Here is an 18662-nt window from a genome sequence, read left to right as displayed (position 1 = left end):
CATTTCCAGACAATAAAATCATTGCACGTAGAAAATTTTTTTCTTTTTCTTTCTTTTTTTAAAAAAGATTTTATTTATTTGACAGAGATCACAAGTAGGCAGAGAGGCAGTCAGAGAGAGACAGAGGAAGGGAAGCAGGCTCCCTGCTGAGCAGAAAGCCTGATGCGGGGCTCAATCCCAGGACCCTGAGATCATGATCTGAGCCAAAGGTAGAGGCTTTAACTCACTGAGCCACCCAGGTGCCCCAACATGTAGAAAATTTCCAAAGAATCTATAGACAGACTCTTAGCATTAATAAAAGAATATAGGAAGGACATAGTCAAAATACTAAAATTATAGTCAAAATACTAAAATTAATTGCTACAGATTGAATGTTGGTGTCCCTTCCAAAATTTATATTTTCAAATCCTGACCCCAAGGTGATAATATTAAAAGATGGGGTATTTGGTGATCCTTAAATTTGTATGGAATCAGAAAATACCCTAAATAACCAGAGGAATGTTGAAAAAGAAGACCAAAGTTGGTAGCATCACAATTCCAGACTTCAGGCTCTATTAGAAAGCTGTAATTATCAAGACAGTATGGTACTGGCACAAAAACAGATACATAGATCAATGGAACAGGATAGAGAGCCCAGAAATGGTCCCTCAACTCCATGGTCAACTAATCTTCAACAAAGCAGGAAAGAAGGTCCAATGGAAAAAAGACAGTCTTTTCAACAAACGGTGTTGGGAAAATTGGACTACCACATGCACAAGAATGAAACTGGACCATTTCCTTATACCACACACAAAAATAGATTCAAATGCATTGAAGACCTAAATGTGAGATAGGAATCCATTAAAGTCCTTGAGGAGAACACAGGCAGCAACCTCTTCCACCTGGATCACAGCAACTTCTTCCTAGAAACATGGCCAAAGGCAAGGGAAGTAAGGATAAAAATGAATTATCGGGACTTCATCAAGATCAAAATCTTTTACACAACAACAACAAAAAAAAAACAGTCAACAAAACCAAAAGACAACGGACAGAATGGGAGAAGATATTTGCAAAGGACATATCAGATAAAGGGCTAGTACCCAAAATCTATAAAGAACTTATCAAACTCAACACCCAAAGGACAAATAATACAATCAAGAAATGGGCAGAAGACATGAACAGACATTTCTGCAAAGAAGACATTCAAATGGCCAGCAGACACATGAAAAAGTGCTCAGCATCACTCAGCATCAGGGAAATACAAATCAAAACCACAAAAAATACAAATCAAAACTAATTTTAGAATGGCTAAAATTAGCCAGTCAGGAAACTACAGGTTTTGGCAAGGATGCAGAGAAAGGGTAACACTCTTACACTGTTGGTGAGAAGCTGGTGCAACCACTCTGGAAAACAGTACAAAGGTTCCTGAAAAAGTTGAAAATAGAGCTACCCTATGATCCAGAAATTGCACTACTGGGCATTTACCCCAAAGATACAAATGTAGTGATCTGAAGGGTCACATGTGTCCCAGTGTTTACAGCAGCAATGTCCACAATAGCCAAAATATGGAAAGAGCCTAGATGTCCATCAACAGGTGAGTGGATAAAGAAGAGGGTATATATTTATATAATGGAATATTATGCAGCCATCAAAACCCCAAATCTTGCCATTTATAACACTATGCATGGAACTAGAGGGTATTATACTAAGTGAAATAAGTCAATCAGAGAAAGACAATTACCACGTGATCTCACTGATATGAGAATTCAAGAAACGAGACAGAGGATCATAGAGGAAGAGAAAGAAAAATGAAACAAGATGGAAGCAGAGAGGAAGACAAACCGTAAGAGACTCTTAATCTCAGGAAACAAAGTGAGGGTTGCTGGGGAGTGGGAAGTGAGGGATAGGGTGGCTGGGTGATGGACATTGGGGAGGGTATGTGCTATGGTGAACACTGTGAATTGTGTAAGACTGATGAATCACGGACCTGTACCCCTGGGGCAAATAATACATTATATGTTAATTTAAAAAAAGAAATGGGGTATTTGGGGGGCAATTAGGTCATGAGAACAGAGCTTTGATGAACAGGATTAGCACCCTTAGAAAAGACCTTCCAGAGAGAGGCCCCCGCCCCTTCCTGCCATCATTTTGAACATGGTGAGAAGTCATGATCTGTGAATGGAGAAGGTCCTCCCCAGACACCAAAGCTACCAGCACCTTGATCTTGGACTTCCTGCCTCCAGAACTATAAGATATAAATGTTGCCTGTAATCTGTCCAGTTTATGGTACTTCGTTATAGCAGCCCAAGCTGACTATGGCATGAGTCATATTTGTATATACTGGCAATAAACAAATAGAACATAAAACATGTTTACAATAGCATCCCAAAACTCAAATGTTTAGAAATAAATAAATCAAAAATATGCAAGACCTCTAGCTGAAATTATAAAATACTATTGAGAAAAAATATAGGATAGCCAAATAAATGGACATATATATATATTGTTATGGAATGGATGATTCAATGTTGTAAAAATGTACATTCTTTCCAAATTGATGCATACTTCTATGCTCTTGCAACCAAAATCCAAGATGTGGGTTTCCTCCCCCAAGAATTTATAAATCAATTTTAAAATTCATATGGAGCATCCCACTCTTGATTTTGGCACAGATCATGATCTCAGGGTTGTGAGGTAGCCTTGGGCTTTGTGCTGGGCATGGAGACTGCTTAAGATTCTCTCCCTCTCCTCTGCCCCTCTCCTCCCCGTTCACTCCCTAAAAAAATAAATAAAACAAAATTCATGTGGAAATGCAAAAGGCCAAGACTAACCAAGACATGCTTGAAGAGCACATATGAGATAGCAGAAACTATTATTATAAACCCAAGGTAAGTGGGGCACTTGGTTGACTTAGTTGGAGGAGCATGTGACTTTGAGCCCCACATCGGGTGTTGAAATAAATAAACTTTCAAAAAAATTAATAAGGAATAATAAAATGATGGTAATCAAAATTGTATGATGCTGGAACAGATAACTGTCCAATGGAACAGACCCACACGTGCATACATGGTTTCATGACCCATATGTGATTTATGACAAAAGTGGACATGCAGGGCAGTAGGGAAAAGGATGGTCTTTTCAATAAATCATGTTGGGGCAACTGAATATCCATATGGGAAAAAATGTATATTGACTTCTACCTCGCATCACACACAAGAATCAATTCCAGGTGTGTCTCAGTCTGTTGGGGCTGCTAAAACAAAAACAGAATAAACTTTGGTGTCTGGTGAGGGTCTGCTTTCTTGTTCATAGATGGCAACTTTTTGCTGTCGGTCAGTAGTGGAAAGTGTTCAGGGATCTCTCTGTAGCCTAATCCCATTCATGAGGTCTCCACCCTGATGAACTAATCATGTCCCAAATGCCCTGTCTCCTAATTCCAACAGCTTAGGGGTTACGATTTCAACATATAAATTTTGGGGGACCACAAACTCAGATCACAGCAAGATGGATTAGAGAAATAAACTGAAAAGTAAAACAATAAAGTTTTTAGGGAAAACATCTTTTGGATCTTTGAGTAGGCCATGTTTCCTAAATAGGAAACACAAAAGAAGAAACATAAAAGAAAAACATGATAATCTTGGCTATATTGAAACTAAGAACTGTTCACCAAGGTGAACAAAATGGCAACACATAGGATGGCAAAAAATATTGAATATATGTATTTATGTACACTTACCCTATATATATGATAAAAGACCCCACAAATCCAGAATATACAAAGAATCAATAAGAAAAAGACAACTCAATAGGAGAATGGTCCAAAGACTCATAAAGGAGTATATGTAAATGAATGATAACCATATGACAATTTGCCCAAGTTCATTAGTCCTCAGATAAGTGCAAATTAATACTCAATGGAATGCCACTACCTACCCCCCAAAATGGTCAAGATGAAAAATATGCAAAGTAAAGAGTACTGATGAGAATGTGGAGGAACAGGAATTCTCCCATACCTGTGGGAGAATAAATTCGCACATCCACTTTGGAAAACTGGCAGTTAACTACTCAAGTTGAGTATGTGTACCACCTGGGCCAAGCAAATACATTTTGAGGTATATACCCAATAGAAATGTACACGTTATGTTTGTCAAAAGACCAGTATTAGAATATTCATGGAAACAGTACTTGAAATAGAAAAAACTGAAAATTACTTAGGTGTCCATCAATAATAGAATGGTTCACTAAATTGTTAAAGAGTCACATAGTGACTAGTTATGAAAACGATTTAGGCCAACATGTAAAAATAAGAGTGAATCTCTCAAATGCAAGTTCAGCAATCAGAGCCAGACACAAAGAGTATATATTTCATTTCTATAAAGTATAAACAAGCAGAACTAATCCATGTTGGTGGAGGTCAGGAGAGTGGTTACCAGTGGGGAGTTAGTGCCCAGAAGGGAACATGGGAGCCTTAGAGTGCTGGTAAATGTTCTGTTCCTTGATTTGGGTGACATTGCCCTTATTTGGCTAATTCTCTTCTGTGTATGCTCCATGATTCTTGTCTCATGACTATGGGAACTTCTAATTTTTCATCAGAATGGTTGGTCAGAACTCAACTTCTGTTTATGTAATTATTTGTTTTACTTTCAATGTACAGATTTATCATGATGTTTTATTGAGGTTCTGCGAAATGACTGCTTTCTTTCCAGGTATCTCCATTGCTTTCTGACACCCCTTCCTTCCTTCCTTCCTTCCTTCCTCCTTCCCTCCCTCCCTCCCACTTTGCTTCCTTCTTTTTTTTTTTAATTCTTTTTTAAAAAAATTATTTATTTCCTTGAGAGAGAGAGAGAGAGAGCACAGTGGGGAGGGGCAGAGAGGTTTTAGGCAGACTCCATGCTGAGCACAGAGCCTGATGCCAGGCCTGAACTCATGACCCCAAGATCACAACCTGACCTGAAACCAAGAGTCAGAGGTTTAATCAACTGCACCACACAGGCACCCCTCTGATATCTCCTTCTGATTGAGTTGGGTTCTTTGTTTATCCGCGTCTCTTCTGTGTGACCACCATTCAGCCTTACTGATGACATTGTTCTGTCTTTGTGTACTCTGTTCTTGTGGTGATGAGAAAAAGAGGAAGACCTTGCCTTTAATAAAATGAGTAATTTTCTTAGTGGGGCAGAATCATAATGTCATTGCTTTTCCTGTGTAACTTGAAAGCTCACTGATCAGCTGCTTGGCACCTCCTGCCCAGGGATGACGGTGCCACGTGCAGCCAATCTGAGTATGTGGTCTTATTAGAAGACATAACTCTTTTGCAACAATGGATTTATTGTGCTATAACAGTTTGATCCCACTACACATTACATTCATCAGACAACCTACACCTCCCCCTCCTTTCACACTCACCAAACATACCTATGACTATAAACTTGGCTTCCCAAAGCTTCCTTACAGGCAGAGACTCTGATCAGGCCCATATCAAGTTCTAATCCACTTGATTTTTATTTTAAATTCACAGGTGGGTATTCTTCGGGGGGGGGGACATTATAAATCATTCACATTCTCTACAATGAACTCCGGGACATGAAAAATATCAAGCTTCTGAACCCCGTCAAGGTGGGGTATGTGGACGTTATGAAGGTGGCCCTATCTGGAGAGTCCCCCATCCGGCTCTCCCCCAGACATTCCAAACAAACAAAAAGACACATGTTGATACTTGCTGGGTAAATGCATATCCCGCTTGTGCAAATGGACCTGAGGTCCTTGGGGCCTTCCTGGCAAAAGGGATTCAGAAGAGAGGAACTGAGATGTCCAACCGTTTCAATAACTATAATTGAGTCAATGAAGAAGTTCTGCCTCTAGATAAATGTGGATGGCGGCCACAAGAGCATGTCTTCCGTCATCCCGCTGTTTCTGCAAAGTAGGAAATGTTAACGAGCAGACTCATCCTTCAGCAACTTGTTCAGATTTGCCCCTGACTACTTCTACACAACAGCTTCCAAGACGGCTTCCCTGGTTTCCTTCCACGTATTTGTCTCATGATGCAAGTAACAACATGTGAGAGCTGCCCTCTGGAGAGAGTGATTATTATTATTATTATTGGTGTTTTATTTTGTTTTTCTCCTGTAGTTCAAAACTCCTCTGAGTAGTCTCCCATGTGTTCTGAGGTTGCCAATCATCACTCCTAGCTAAAAGTCTCCGCCCAGGATGTTTCCCCACAACATGCCAGCTTTGAGTCCCAAGGGGCTTGGAGAAGCCCACGCCCCAGACCCGCAGCTCCCTCCAGTCTGCAGCGGAGTACCTAGGAGAATAAGGCAGGGCTGAGCCAACAGCAGGTCCTCATTTGGAGGACCCGCTGTACTCTGGTACAGCCTGGCCCAGGGGAGCCACATAATTAGAGCAAACATCACTGTGGCGAGGCACCTCTCCAGCTCTGTTTCTTCTGTACATAAAACCAGCTTCAGTTCCATTAGGTTCAACAGACATTTGCTCAACATCTGTGCTGTGTCAGATCACGTCCAAGGCGCAAGGACAGCAAAGATGAATAACACAGGACTGGGACTCCCTGTGATACTTGTTTCCCGCTTTATCATTCCCAAAGCAACTTTCCAGGTCTCAGCTCATCTCAGTCAACTGTGTGAAACCCAGCGGTGCTTCTGCTCACACGGGATTCCCGTTTTACAGATGAGGAGGGGGAGACTGAAAGACCAGGTCACTTACCCAAGATTATGCGGTTAATAAATGGAAGTTCTGCCCACCACAACACAGGAAGTTGATTCGTTAGTCAATGCTCTATTTTACCATGCCACCTTTATTTTTCTTTGACACATTGCCATTTGGCATGTGATTAGAGGATGTTTGAGACTCTTAACTGTGGCGAGAGAGATACTCCTTTTCTTGCTTATAATTCTCCCTTATGAATGCCATGGATAAAAGAAGTCATATTATTGTCGCTTGATTCTAAGATAATTGTCATCCTTAACCATTCAAGGGGTTCTTCCCAAATTATACTTTTATTTGCATATGCTTGTCTTTGTTGAGTCAACAAGAAATGAGGAAGATCTAAAAACCCTCCTTATTGGAATTTTTCAATGTCCAAAATGCCTATTCTGTTGCAAATATTTTGGCTTTTTGCTATGTCCACTTTGAAATTGAATTATATACTGTCTTATACCCTATAATTATTTCAAATAACACTATAAATTCCTAGAGGAGAACAACCATATGATGGCTCTGGGACTGTGGCCAGGACTAACGATATTTGCTGAATGGAATTTAAATCAGGGCTGACCCCTCTCCTCCCTAATGGGAAGCATTAGAGCTAATGGTAGAGCGTGAGATCACAGTGAGACAGCAGGGTGAGAGATCTGGTTCTACCGCTAATCTTGGATGAGTTACATAAACCAGCTCAGCCCCATTGCCCTCATTAGACAATGGGGATGTTAATGACCATCTCTTAGGGCTCTTGAAAGAATTAAATGCAAAGTCTGGTGTATTGTAGTAAAAATGCAATAAATGTTGGGTCTTGTTATCAAACGCACTTTCTTGGATCTTTCCACAGGTCCTTCTGACTTCCCTTATATGAATGCAATATTGCTTTTCACTATCACAGACTGAAAGGTCAGAGTTCCAGAGCAAATTATGCATGCAAAAACCACCACAGAGAGCCTTATATTTGCTGAAAATAATAGAATGAGCATTTACAATTGTGGCGGCTCTCTGATAGAGTTTATTATTTTTTCTCTCAATTCCATTTTATTTTGTGTTAATTTTGTCTAGCAAATACTTATTGCTCCAAATCAGGTATTCCTTTGAATATGCAGATAGTACCTTTATGAAAAGTGACCATTTAATTACTACTACAGGAAATCCTATTTTTTTAAAGAACATAAAATAGGAGACTGAACACTTCCTATAATTCTCCAAACTGGGTTTGTGAAATATTGTCCATATTTATCAGAGAGATAGAATTAGTCCCAGTTTTGAGGAATGTAATAGCATTAGAGATTCAATTAGATGATTCCTTCAGGCTAATAATGAGCAAAATGGAAATTAGAGCACCCACCATTTATGACCAAAATTGCAAGAGGTAACCATAATGCTAGGAGCACTGCTTTGACACACTGAATTTTATAAAGCAAGTGTTCATCTGCTTACTTCATTCCTAAGGCTGAGAATTTCAGAGCATTAAGGGGAAAAAAAACCCAAAACAAAAAACCTACAAAAAACCACCACCACCAACAACAAAAACCAAAGTCTGTTTATTTCTTTTCTCTTTACATAATTATGATAAACCATCCTTTTGCAACATCTCAGTTTCCTTACTACAATGGATTTATTCTTTGAGCAGAAATGTAATTTACCAGTAAGATTATAAATGGCATTCTCTGATTCTTTACATCCTTTCTGTATTTCCAATTTTTCTACCCTGAGCATGTTGTACTTTTAGGATTAAGAAAAAAGGGCTTCAGTTCTTTTTGTTTTTCTTTCTCACGCAAAAACACATGGACACGTGGTGGTATGGGGCGAGTCCTTCTGCCTTCAGAAAGACTGGTCTAAGAATGCGCTGAGAGAGAAGGATGCATAGCTCTTGGGAGCTGACCCAGCCAACGATGTTGAGCCTCACATCTGGGAGCACGGACAATTGGTCACCGAGAAATACATGAGTGACTAGTATGCCTCTCATTCTAGTTGGGCTTGCACGGCTATGACAGCCTTTATGTATGGCTATAATTCTCAGCCTAAAGAATAGTGTCTGGCACATAGTAGATGCTCAGTAAATATTTGCCAAATAACGGATTGTGGTGCCAACCCAGAACAAGTCAGGGGAAATTAGAATCACTTCCATCAGAGAAATCAGAAGAGAGTTTTGCTCTCTGAAACTAGAGTCCCTGAATATTAAATCGGAATCACAATAAAGCAGAAACATTGATGCGTATGACTTAGTCACAAGTAACTTGAAACAACTGCAAGTACTCATTGTGTTTTTTCATATCACAAAACCATTGTAAAAAAAAAAAAACAGAAAATGCAGATAAGGAAAGAGGACAATTCTAAAAACCTACTGCTATGACATAAGTATGTACTCTTTCAGATGATCTTCAAAGGTGAAAAAAGGTGAGTTTTGTTTCTGTGAATCTCATGTCAGCTAAACTAGGAAAAAAAAAAAAAAAGAAAGAAAACGAAAAAAGAAACAACCTAAGCAGTCTATGTCCTTGAAGACAGGAGATAGAGCAGATGAGTGAGAACTGCTCAAAAAGTTGCCCATTCTGGACTCTCCCTGGAAAGGTCTTGCGGGTAACTGACTAGCATGCATTTCTAGACAAGGCAGCTTCCAGAGAACCAAGTCACCAGCTGACCCAGGCCCCCCTGGAGTTCAGAGAGCACAGGGCCAGAGTCTGAATCTCCATACAGCCAGGGACATAGGCCTGGGTGAGAAATCTGGTTCTACTATAAGTCCTGGGCAATTTACAAAAACCAACTGGATGAGACCAAAAGAAAAACAGGAGCTCTGTTACAGGAGCAGAGCACACTTCAGAGTTGGTGGGCAAAGGGCCGGGTTTCCCATAGGCCCGGTCTCCACACACTGTAAAAACCCTCTGCACAGTGTTTTCCCCAGAGTGAGGGGGGCCTTGGCAGAAAGCTCCTGTGTGCAACAGTCAGGTGCCTGCAGAGCTGGAGACCCCTGGGGGCTATTCCTGAAGAACCCCGGATGCGTCCCCAGGTGACAGAAGGAGGCCATGTTAGATATCTGCTGGTGTCCCAGTGCCACCTGTTTACAGGATGGGTGCTGGAATCCGAGGAGACACAGAATAGACAAGCCCTTCGTAGGACCTAAAGGACTAGTGAAGTGTTCGTTCTTAGTAAAAGGGACTCGGAATCACAAACTAGTGCTATCACCATTTCTTGCTTCATATCTCTGAGGCCTTAAGTCTTTGACCGCAACAGGGGAAAACCCCGAGATTTCATCTACCTAAATCCTTGCCCCCAGGTCAGAGTTACTTGCAGACCAGGCCAGACACTCTCATACACTCACCCCTGCCTCTGCACACTAGATTCAGAATTGATCCACTTTCTACCAGCCACTGGAGTCAATGAATGGTCAAAAATACCGAAAGATTGTGCCATGTGGAAAAGACCAGAAGAATATCTATCTGTCCTATTTTAAACTCCTGAGAAGGCAACTCAACCATCTGTCTTGGCAACCATTCCAGCCTCGAGCCACCCCGTCAGAAACATCTCTTTTCAGTTTAATCTAAATCCTTCAAATGGAGCCTCAAGCTAATTTCATCCCATTCCATTTTCAAATAATTTGGAACACAGTTGTTTACCATCTGGATTATAGGATTACATAATGTTGCAGTGTTATGGCGAGCGGTAAGTGAAATAATTCATGTAAAACACAGAGCTCAGGATGTAGCACATCGTAATAGCCCTTCATATTTATCATCATCATCATTACACACTCTAAGACTCCTGCAGTCACAAGCACATGAACGCAACTTAAAATAATTTAAGAAAATAAAGGGGGATAGAAAATGTAATTAGAAAGGAAGTAATCGTAGGCAGTGGCCTTCAGGTACCACTGGATCTAGGACTCAAGTCTTGTTCACAGGGCTCCTCTTTCCCTCCCCTCTCTTCTGTCTCTCTGACAAGCTTTATGAAGTATAGAGAACAGAATATCAACCACCAGACTCAGCTCAAATAGGCCTAGAAGAGGTTCCCCATTCCTCAGTCTATTTATCAAAAATTTACTGAATGCCAAGCAAGTGTCAAGCAGAGTTCTAGAAGCTAAGAATAGAGCAGTGTCCCAGACATAACATTTCTGCCCTTGTGGAACTTCCCTTCTAATGGAAAGAGAGGAACTGGCAGGAGAGATAAAAGGATGTAGAGAAAGTTCCCTCCATAACATAAGGCCACACCTTACCCCCAAAATTAAGGTAAGTGCTTAGCTTTTTCTTCTCAAAGCCAAGAAAACCCACCCCTTTCAAAATGCCTTTCCTCTTGCCAAATGGGCAGAATCTCAAAAATGAGGCCTTCAAATAGATAAGCGTGTGTAGATGTTGAGTGCATTTGGTTTATTTCTGCTGTGGGATCTTTGCATGCGTGTTTCTAGGATGCCCCTAGAGCTATAAGGACATAATCTGGGTCCACGTTTGAGTCCCTTTTCTTTTGACAGTACTTTCCTAGGACATACAGGACTTTCTTCCACCTTCATGCTTTCCTTTGAATAGGATGTCATGTCCTTAGTAAAACATTGCAAAAACCCGTTTGTTAGTCATTTAGAGAGCATTCCTCTGAGTGAGTTCAATTCCATTTCTCTGTGTTAACCATTGTTAACTGTAAAAACCAAGGCCTGGAGACCCAGGATTTTTGAGAGCCCTAGGAAGTGTGGCTTAACTTTCGAAATGTTCATCCTCTGCCTCTCTTGGGAGCCCACAGTGAGGAAGCTTTCTTAGAGCACATCACGCTGCACTCTTAGGATAAAATTCCATTTTTCACGAAACTGAAACTACCCTGAATCAAGCTGCTTTCACCTGAAAAAAAATCTTGATTTCCCAGGGCTAGTCCAGATCTGTTCTACAAGCAGACTGACTAAATTAACAATGCACACAAGTTCTATTTAAATTTGGCACTAGCCTAACAGATCTGTGCTACCACATGAATCCATTCATGAACAATGTAGGGACCAACTCCCAGTAAATTCAAGGTTGCTCAAGTGTGCTTGGGGGGGTGGGGGAGAGGGAGGAGTTGGTTGTTGTAACATCCATTTTATTTTTCAAGTAATATTACAAGTTATTTGCCCCACTCCTGTTTTCTCAATTTGGTCTGCTTTTCAGTCCCTTCGGCTTTAGTTAGTTATCTCTTGTCAGGGCAGTAATTTATTTTTTTAAATCCAGATATAATGGACAAATGGGCCATCTGGCTCAGTCAAATCCCATCGTTAAAACTGATCTTGGAATTAAACAAAAACGGATTTTTAATCGAAAAGCTCATCAGCCCCAAGCCTTCCACCTTGCATTTGTCCAGCTGGGCTTTTTTTGTTTGTTTGTTTGTTTGCGGGGTGGGGTGGGGGCGGGTAGGTTGGCAGGGTGTTCACCTCGGACTGCGCCTTTCCTAGTTTGCTAAGACCAAAGCATGCTCGCCCGCCAGTCTCTTGGGAGTTATGAAGAACCCCGGAGCAGGGACCCCTTCTAGGATCAGTCTCTATCTGGCATGAACACACTTGCTTCCACCGCCACCCCACCCCCGCCCACTCCAACCCCCTAAAAAAAGTGGGGGGGAGTCTGGCTTCGGGAGATAGATATATAGATATATATCTATATATCTATATCTATATCTCTCTATATATAGATATATAGTTTTTTTTTTTCCTTTAGAAGCTTAAAATCCTTATCTTTGCATTCCAGCCGGAAGGTCGGCCCCAAGCCTTCTTTCCTGTCTTCTCCTTTTCGGACTGGGCACCATGCTTGATGCCGCCTCCCGAGTTAGGAAAAGGATAGAACTTTCTCAGGGAGGTGCGGCGTGTCCCCACAGTGCCTTCCCGGTTCCTTCACCCAAACAGAGATGCTGGTGGCACCGGAGGGAAAGTGTCATTTCCCTACACTCCCGCCCACTCACTGCGCCCCCCGCCCCGCCCTCCCCCGGCCAATGTGGCCGAGGACGGAAGGCCACTTCTGGGTTTATTTTGTAGACGTTTAAAAGCCTCTGCACTTAGCCCGGCAGGAGCCCTCTTGGCCCTGGCCCAAAGAAAGCTACAAGAGGTCGGGGAGCTCAGGGGACCCCGGCGGCCGCGACAAGTGGGGTCTTCAAGGGAGAGACCTCTCCTTCCCTGGCTGGGCGTACCCCTGAACCCCTGCCCCACCCCACCACCCCGTTCAGGGGTGACACAAGCACACACAGCGGGTGGGAATGGGTGAGCCTCGGGCGTGCACCCCGCTCCGACGCGTCTCTCTCCCGGGAGGCAGGAGGTGGCGGCGAGGCCGCGGGGTGTGGGGGGGACAGTGAGAGGGATGCCGGCCGCCGATCCGATTGGCTGCGCCGCCGCCCCCTCCCCGCGCCGCGCGCCCCCCGCTGTGCGCCCAGCCCGCTCCCGCCCGCAGCCTCTGAGCGGCTTCCAGGCGGGAGGACGCGCAGGGGCGGGACCGTGTGCCCGCCCCGCATCCGACCCCGCGCACGGGAATAAAACCCGGGCGGTGGCGCGCGGGAACCCCGGGTCCTGCTGGCTCCCGAGCGCGGGGAGGCGGGGCCGGGACCGACCCGCTGCCGGCGCCCCCGCCCCTCGGACCCCGCTCCCGGGAGTGGGTCGCCCCGCGCCGGGACACACGACGGCCAGGGAGCCGAGCCGGTACCTTGAGCCGAGCAATGAAGAGAGGCCGGGAGAACCCTCCGGAGCCGGCCGAGACGTTTCCTGCGTCCGGGGTGGCTGCCGCCGCGGCAGCTTGAAACTCCCCAAAGTTGAGAGCCAGCGAGAGGGTGCCGCCCGCCGGGAGCAGGAGGGAAAGGAACTCGGAAAAGGCTGGAGGGACGGACAGAGACAGACAGACTCACAGACCTTCAGAAGACACCACCGTCGGCGGCCTATCCCCAGAGCCGGTGAGGCTTTTCAGCTCTGTGAGTTGTTTTCTGGAGGGGTGGCTTCCTATGCATTTCCGTTTGTTTGTAGGATGCGTTTGTGTATTTTTGTGTCTGTTGCAGGGAGTTTAAAAAACGACGCAGCCTGCACGTTAAAAAAAAAAAAAATACTGACTTTCTGATGTTGAGACGGTTGTATTGATAGATTGCGACCGTCAGTGCCTGTAAGCAGGAGTACCCCAGGAAAAGAAATTGCATTTAACAGTAAAAACCACCGTAGTAGGCTCCCTCAGCCTGACATACAACCTGCATTGAAAAGTTATTGAAAAGAAAGCAAGATATGACTCTTAAGGGTTAACTGGTGGTAGTTAACTTTGCTTCCCCCCCCCCCCCCCTTTCAAATATTGATTGTTTACCAGGTTCACTGGTGGGAGGCTGAGCTGGTGGAAAGGCGCCAGGAAGAGACTTGGAGGCGACCATAATGTCTTTACGTTTACACACGCTGCCCACCCTGCCTGGAGTTGTCAGACCGGGCTGCAGGGAGCTGCTGTGTTTGTTGGTTATCACGGTGACTGTGAGCCGTGGCGCCTCCGGGGTGTGCCCCACTGCTTGCATCTGTGCCACGGACATCGTGAGCTGCACCAACAAAAACCTGTCCAAGGTGCCTGGGAACCTTTTCAGACTGATAAAGAGGCTGGATCTGAGCTATAACAGAATCGGGCTCCTGGATGCTGAGTGGATTCCGGTATCATTTGTTAAGCTGAACACCCTCATTATTCGTCACAACAACATCACCAGCGTAGCCACAGGCAGTTTTTCCACAACTCCAAATCTGAAGTGTCTTGACTTATCGTCCAACAAGCTGAAGACCCTGAAAAGTGCAGTGTTCCAAGAGTTGAAGGTTCTGGAAGTGCTCCTGCTTTACAACAATCACATTTCCTATCTGGATCCCTCAGCTTTTGGAGGGCTTTCCCAGTTGCAAAAACTCTACTTAAGTGGAAACTTTCTTACGCAGTTCCCCATGGATTTGTATGTTGGAAGGTTCAAGCTGGCAGAACTGATGTTTCTAGATGTTTCTTATAACCGAATCCCCTCCCTGCCAATGCACCATATTAATTTAGTCCCAGGAAAACAGCTGAGAGGCATCTACCTTCATGGAAACCCATTTGTCTGTGACTGTTCCCTTTATTCATTGCTGATCTTTTGGTATCGCAGACACTTTAGCTCAGTGATGGATTTTAAGAATGATTATACCTGTCGCCTGTGGTCTGACTCCAAGCACTCCCAGCAGGTGCTTCTGCTCCAGGATAGCTTTCTGAATTGCTCGGACAGCATCATCAATGGCTCCTTCCGTGCACTTGGCTTTATTCATGAAGCTCAAGTCGGGGAAAGGCTGATTGTCCCCTGTGACAGCAAGACAGGCAATGCAAATACCGATTTCATTTGGGTCCGTCCGGATAACAGGCTGCTGGAGCCCAATAAAGAGCTGGAGAACTTTCACGTGTTTCGCAATGGAAGTCTGGTCATAGAAAGTCCTCGCTTCGAGGACGCTGGAGTCTATTCCTGTATTGCCATGAACAGGCAGCGCCTCTTAAATGAGACGGTGGATGTCACCATCAACGTAAGCAATTTCACCGTAAACAAATCCCATGCCCACGAGGCATTTAACACAGCATTCACCACCCTTGCAGCCTGCGTGGCCAGTATCGTTTTGGTACTTTTGTACCTCTATCTGACGCCGTGTCCTTGCAAATGTAAAACCAAGAGACAAAAAAATACTCTCAACCAAAGCAATGCCCATGCGTCTATTCTGAACCCCGGCCCTGCCAGCGATGCCCCCGCTGACGATCGGAAGGCAGGGGCTGGGAAAAGAGTGGTGTTTATGGAACCCCTGAAGGATACCGCTGCAGGGCAGAATGGCAAAGTCAGGCTCTTTCCCAGTGAACCGGTCATAGCCGAGGGCATCCTGAAGTCCACGAGGGTGAAATCCGACTCCGATTCGATCAATTCCGTGTTTTCAGACACACCCTTTGTGGCGTCCGCTTAATTTTGTGCCTGTCTGTGTAGGCTGTAGTCATTTAATCACTCCATACTTAACTTTCTGTGCAGTTTGCAGAATAAACAGGAGGACAGAAATGGTGTTGTTTGTGTTTTGAAATGCAACCAAATGGCCTCTTTAACTGCTTACTAGGAAATGTAGTGAGGGGTACTTCGGTTCCTCAGTGTGCCAGAAAAAGATGGGGTTGTTTTCCAAAGTTTAAGTTCTAGATAACAGTCTCTTAGTCTTTAGCGCTGCTGACCATTTCAAAGCTGGTCTGGAGGTGACCTTGTCTTTTTGTCCAGGATTCTTGAAAGAAATAATAAATTTCATGAATGGGTGTTCCTTAAAAAGAGACTTTACTAACTTCTTAGGACCAAAGTTATTTTAAAGAAAAGCATCAGTGTCCTATTTTATTTTTTAAAAGATGCAGAAGGAAGAACCAAATGGCACTTACAAAGCACAAAAGTAAGGTTAGATTTGGGAATAATTCAGCTAATTTCATCTTCCGAGACGGCAAGAAACAGCATACACTGATACAATTTGCTGGATAACACCACATCCCAAATGGTGTTAGATAAATAGTGCAATAAAGGTACATTTGTTTGACTGTCTTCTTTTCCATTCTGTACATTTCTTATCCTTGCACAAAAGATCTTATTGAAAGTTGAAAGTTATCATCATTTGTTGCCATAAATATGTAGATGTCAATACCAAAATGTCTGAGTAACTTCTTAAACCTTTGTTCTAGCTAATGTTTGTTCATAGGCTCGTGTATATGTAAACCAAATTATATGAACTATTCAATAGATCCTACTGTATTGTGCTTTGAGCATTTGAATTAATGTAAATATATGTATTCTGTGACTTGATGTTCTGTTTTATTTGGCTATTTAAAAACATAAATCTCAGATGTTTTATGTGATCAGATTGTTCTGCTCTGTGTAAAGCACCCTCTCTAACAAGTATCTCTTCAGATTTTTTGGAGTTACAGCATAGAGTTCATCTTGTCAGAGAAAAGCTCTAAAGTGTTCTCTCCAATTTATGCCTTTATATGATGCTTTGCTCTGATATCATTATGTACTTCAGCCCCTATCCTGCAGCACACTGAGGGCTCAAGAGACCTCCTCCTTGTTCCCGACTCTGCTGTGAGGTGATCGAGTACTCCTTCTGGACCTAGACTGCCTCAGCTGTAAAATGAAGATCACAGGCAAGGGATGTTTTAGGTTCCTGCCCATGCCGGAAGTGATGATGTCTGGGTGGCCTTGGCCCAGACACATCTGGGCTCTCAGAAACTGTCCCACATACCGATAGACTCCAGGAGTGGGGTTAGGATAGACTAGCCTAGTGCTGCATAGCCTGAAGAGACATTTTGGACCGTCAAGTCCGTCTCCTTCTCTTTCTCAGGGACAAATGAAGCCCAGAGAAAATTGCGGGTTATGTAAGACGACAAAGTGAATTAGTGACCGGGATGGAAGGAGAGCTCAGGTATGGGATTCTTCCTGGCAAAGACAAGGGAGTCCAAGAATGGTGGGAGTAGAGAAAGAGCCAAAGAATGAGACAAAAGGGTGGTCAGAAAGTGGCAAAGGGGATTGAGGGCTGTGTTGTCCCTGGGGCTGAGAGAGAAGACGATTTGCAAAAGGTGAAAATGGGCAACAGTGACGAAGACTCAGAGAAGGAGATGATGAGGGAAGACTGACAAACTGGTGGTTTGGGGGCAACAGTGGACATTTGGTGACAGCTCTGTAAGTGCCAAGCCAGGCTCCCAGTGGCAGACACCGGTTAGCAGGGGGCTGAGGAGTGAGTGAGTGGCCCAGTTCTGTACCCCCCAGAATAGGATGCAGAGACACTACTCGGTAGCATCGAAAATTCTTTGTGGTGTGGTGTGTAAAAATTGCAGCTTCTGCCTTTAAAACATAGACCTCCCAATTAGATAAGAAACTTTGACCCAAAGCTGTTACAGGCAAACGTTTTATTCCTATTCCTGTCATTTAATTAATTAAGGAAGAATTCTGTGATATGTATGACCTTGAAGTCCTCACTCTTCATGCTTGGAGAAACTCACCCAAAGATACTGTGATTTGTTGAGCTTCACACAACTAGTCCGGACACAAGGAAAAACTCTTGAACCACCAATGCTCTCCGGCAAGGGGCAGGGCTGCCTCCAGGGGCCATGATTACCTTGACTTTGAGCGGGTCAAAGAACAGCGCTATACACTGGCAGGGAAGTTTCAGAGAGGGTCTCTGAATTGTACCTGTTCTGGACAGGGTCTCAAGGGTCCTTCAGCCCTTAAAACCCTTGATCCTAGGAATCAACTGTTGCTTTTGGCAGAATAACACGGACAGTGCTTGGAGGAGGGAGTTTGTGGAGCTTGATCCTGGCTAATCCTCGTACATTTCAGGTAAATGACAAGCTGAGCTGAGATCCACATTAACTATGCATAACCACAATGAAAATGAACAAACAAAATCCTGAACACTGAAAAAAAGCTGTGTTTTGAACAAAAGTAAGATGGCATGGTGGTGAAAGCATGGAACTAAATGTTAGAATGTGGAATTCTAAGTTTTTAGGTATATCTTTTTTTTTTTTTGGTAGCAGCCTGATCACATGTATTTCAAATATAGAAACAGAACTAATTTGTACCTTAAATTTGTCCCACTCAAAAATTTTATATAATTTCCCTTCCAAGTAATAATCTGAATTATGTAACTAGGTTATTCTTTTAAAACAGTTAGTATTTTTTATTATAGAGTTGTGAGAGAAGTGGATGCACATTGGAGAAATCAAACAAAGACCAAAGATGTGAAATTTTCCTGGACTCAGTATTTTTTCACTAAAATTAGATGATACTAGTCTTATGACAGTGGACTCTGTAGATAATCATTAGTTAAATTTCTTAACTACACTTTTTCTTAAGATTTATAATCTGAGGGGTGCCTGGGTGCCCAGTTGGTTAAGTGTCTGCCTTTGGCTCAGATCATGATCCCAGGGTCCTGGAATGGCAGGGGTGGGGTAGGGGGGTGGGGTCCCTTCTCCGTGAGGAATCTGCTTCTCCCTTTCCCTCTGCCCCTC

The 18662-nt window shown here is 43.5% G+C and overlaps 2 protein-coding genes across 3 annotated transcripts in view; one reads left to right on the top strand and one right to left on the bottom strand.

Annotated features, from left to right (window-relative positions):
* The window catches only part of PCED1B (PC-esterase domain containing 1B), a 146114-nt gene extending 132689 nt beyond the window's left edge, over positions 1 to 13425 (bottom strand). The window contains exon 1 of the mRNA XM_046013764.1: positions 13329 to 13425. The gene's annotated coding sequence lies outside the window, so the exon portion shown is untranslated. The remainder of the gene's footprint in view (positions 1 to 13328) is intronic.
* Positions 13426 to 13441: 16 nt separating this feature from the next.
* AMIGO2 (adhesion molecule with Ig like domain 2) lies at positions 13442 to 16659 on the top strand. Of its 2 annotated transcripts, none has more exons than XM_046013761.1 (2): positions 13442 to 13572; positions 13971 to 16658. In XM_046013761.1, exon 2 carries the CDS (start codon positions 14033 to 14035, stop codon positions 15596 to 15598), a length of 1566 nt encoding a protein of 521 aa, XP_045869717.1. In that variant the 5' UTR covers positions 13442 to 13572; positions 13971 to 14032; the 3' UTR covers positions 15599 to 16658. The 2 variants fall into 2 exon arrangements, with proteins under 2 accessions (XP_045869717.1, XP_045869718.1); XM_046013762.1 differs by having other exon boundaries at positions 13464 to 13590; positions 13971 to 16659.
* Positions 16660 to 18662: the final 2003 nt, after the last annotated feature.

The sequence above is a fragment of the Meles meles genome, chromosome 7, assembly GCF_922984935.1.
Source record: "Meles meles chromosome 7, mMelMel3.1 paternal haplotype, whole genome shotgun sequence".
Classification (NCBI taxonomy): Eukaryota; Metazoa; Chordata; class Mammalia; order Carnivora; family Mustelidae; genus Meles; species Meles meles.
This window is presented reverse-complemented; position numbering and strand designations above follow the sequence as displayed.

Excerpts from the sequence above, each read along its gene's own strand:
- AMIGO2 (XM_046013762.1), top strand. The coding sequence starts at position 14,033 with ATGTCTTTACGTTTACACACGCTGCCCACCCTGCCTGGAGTTGTCAGA.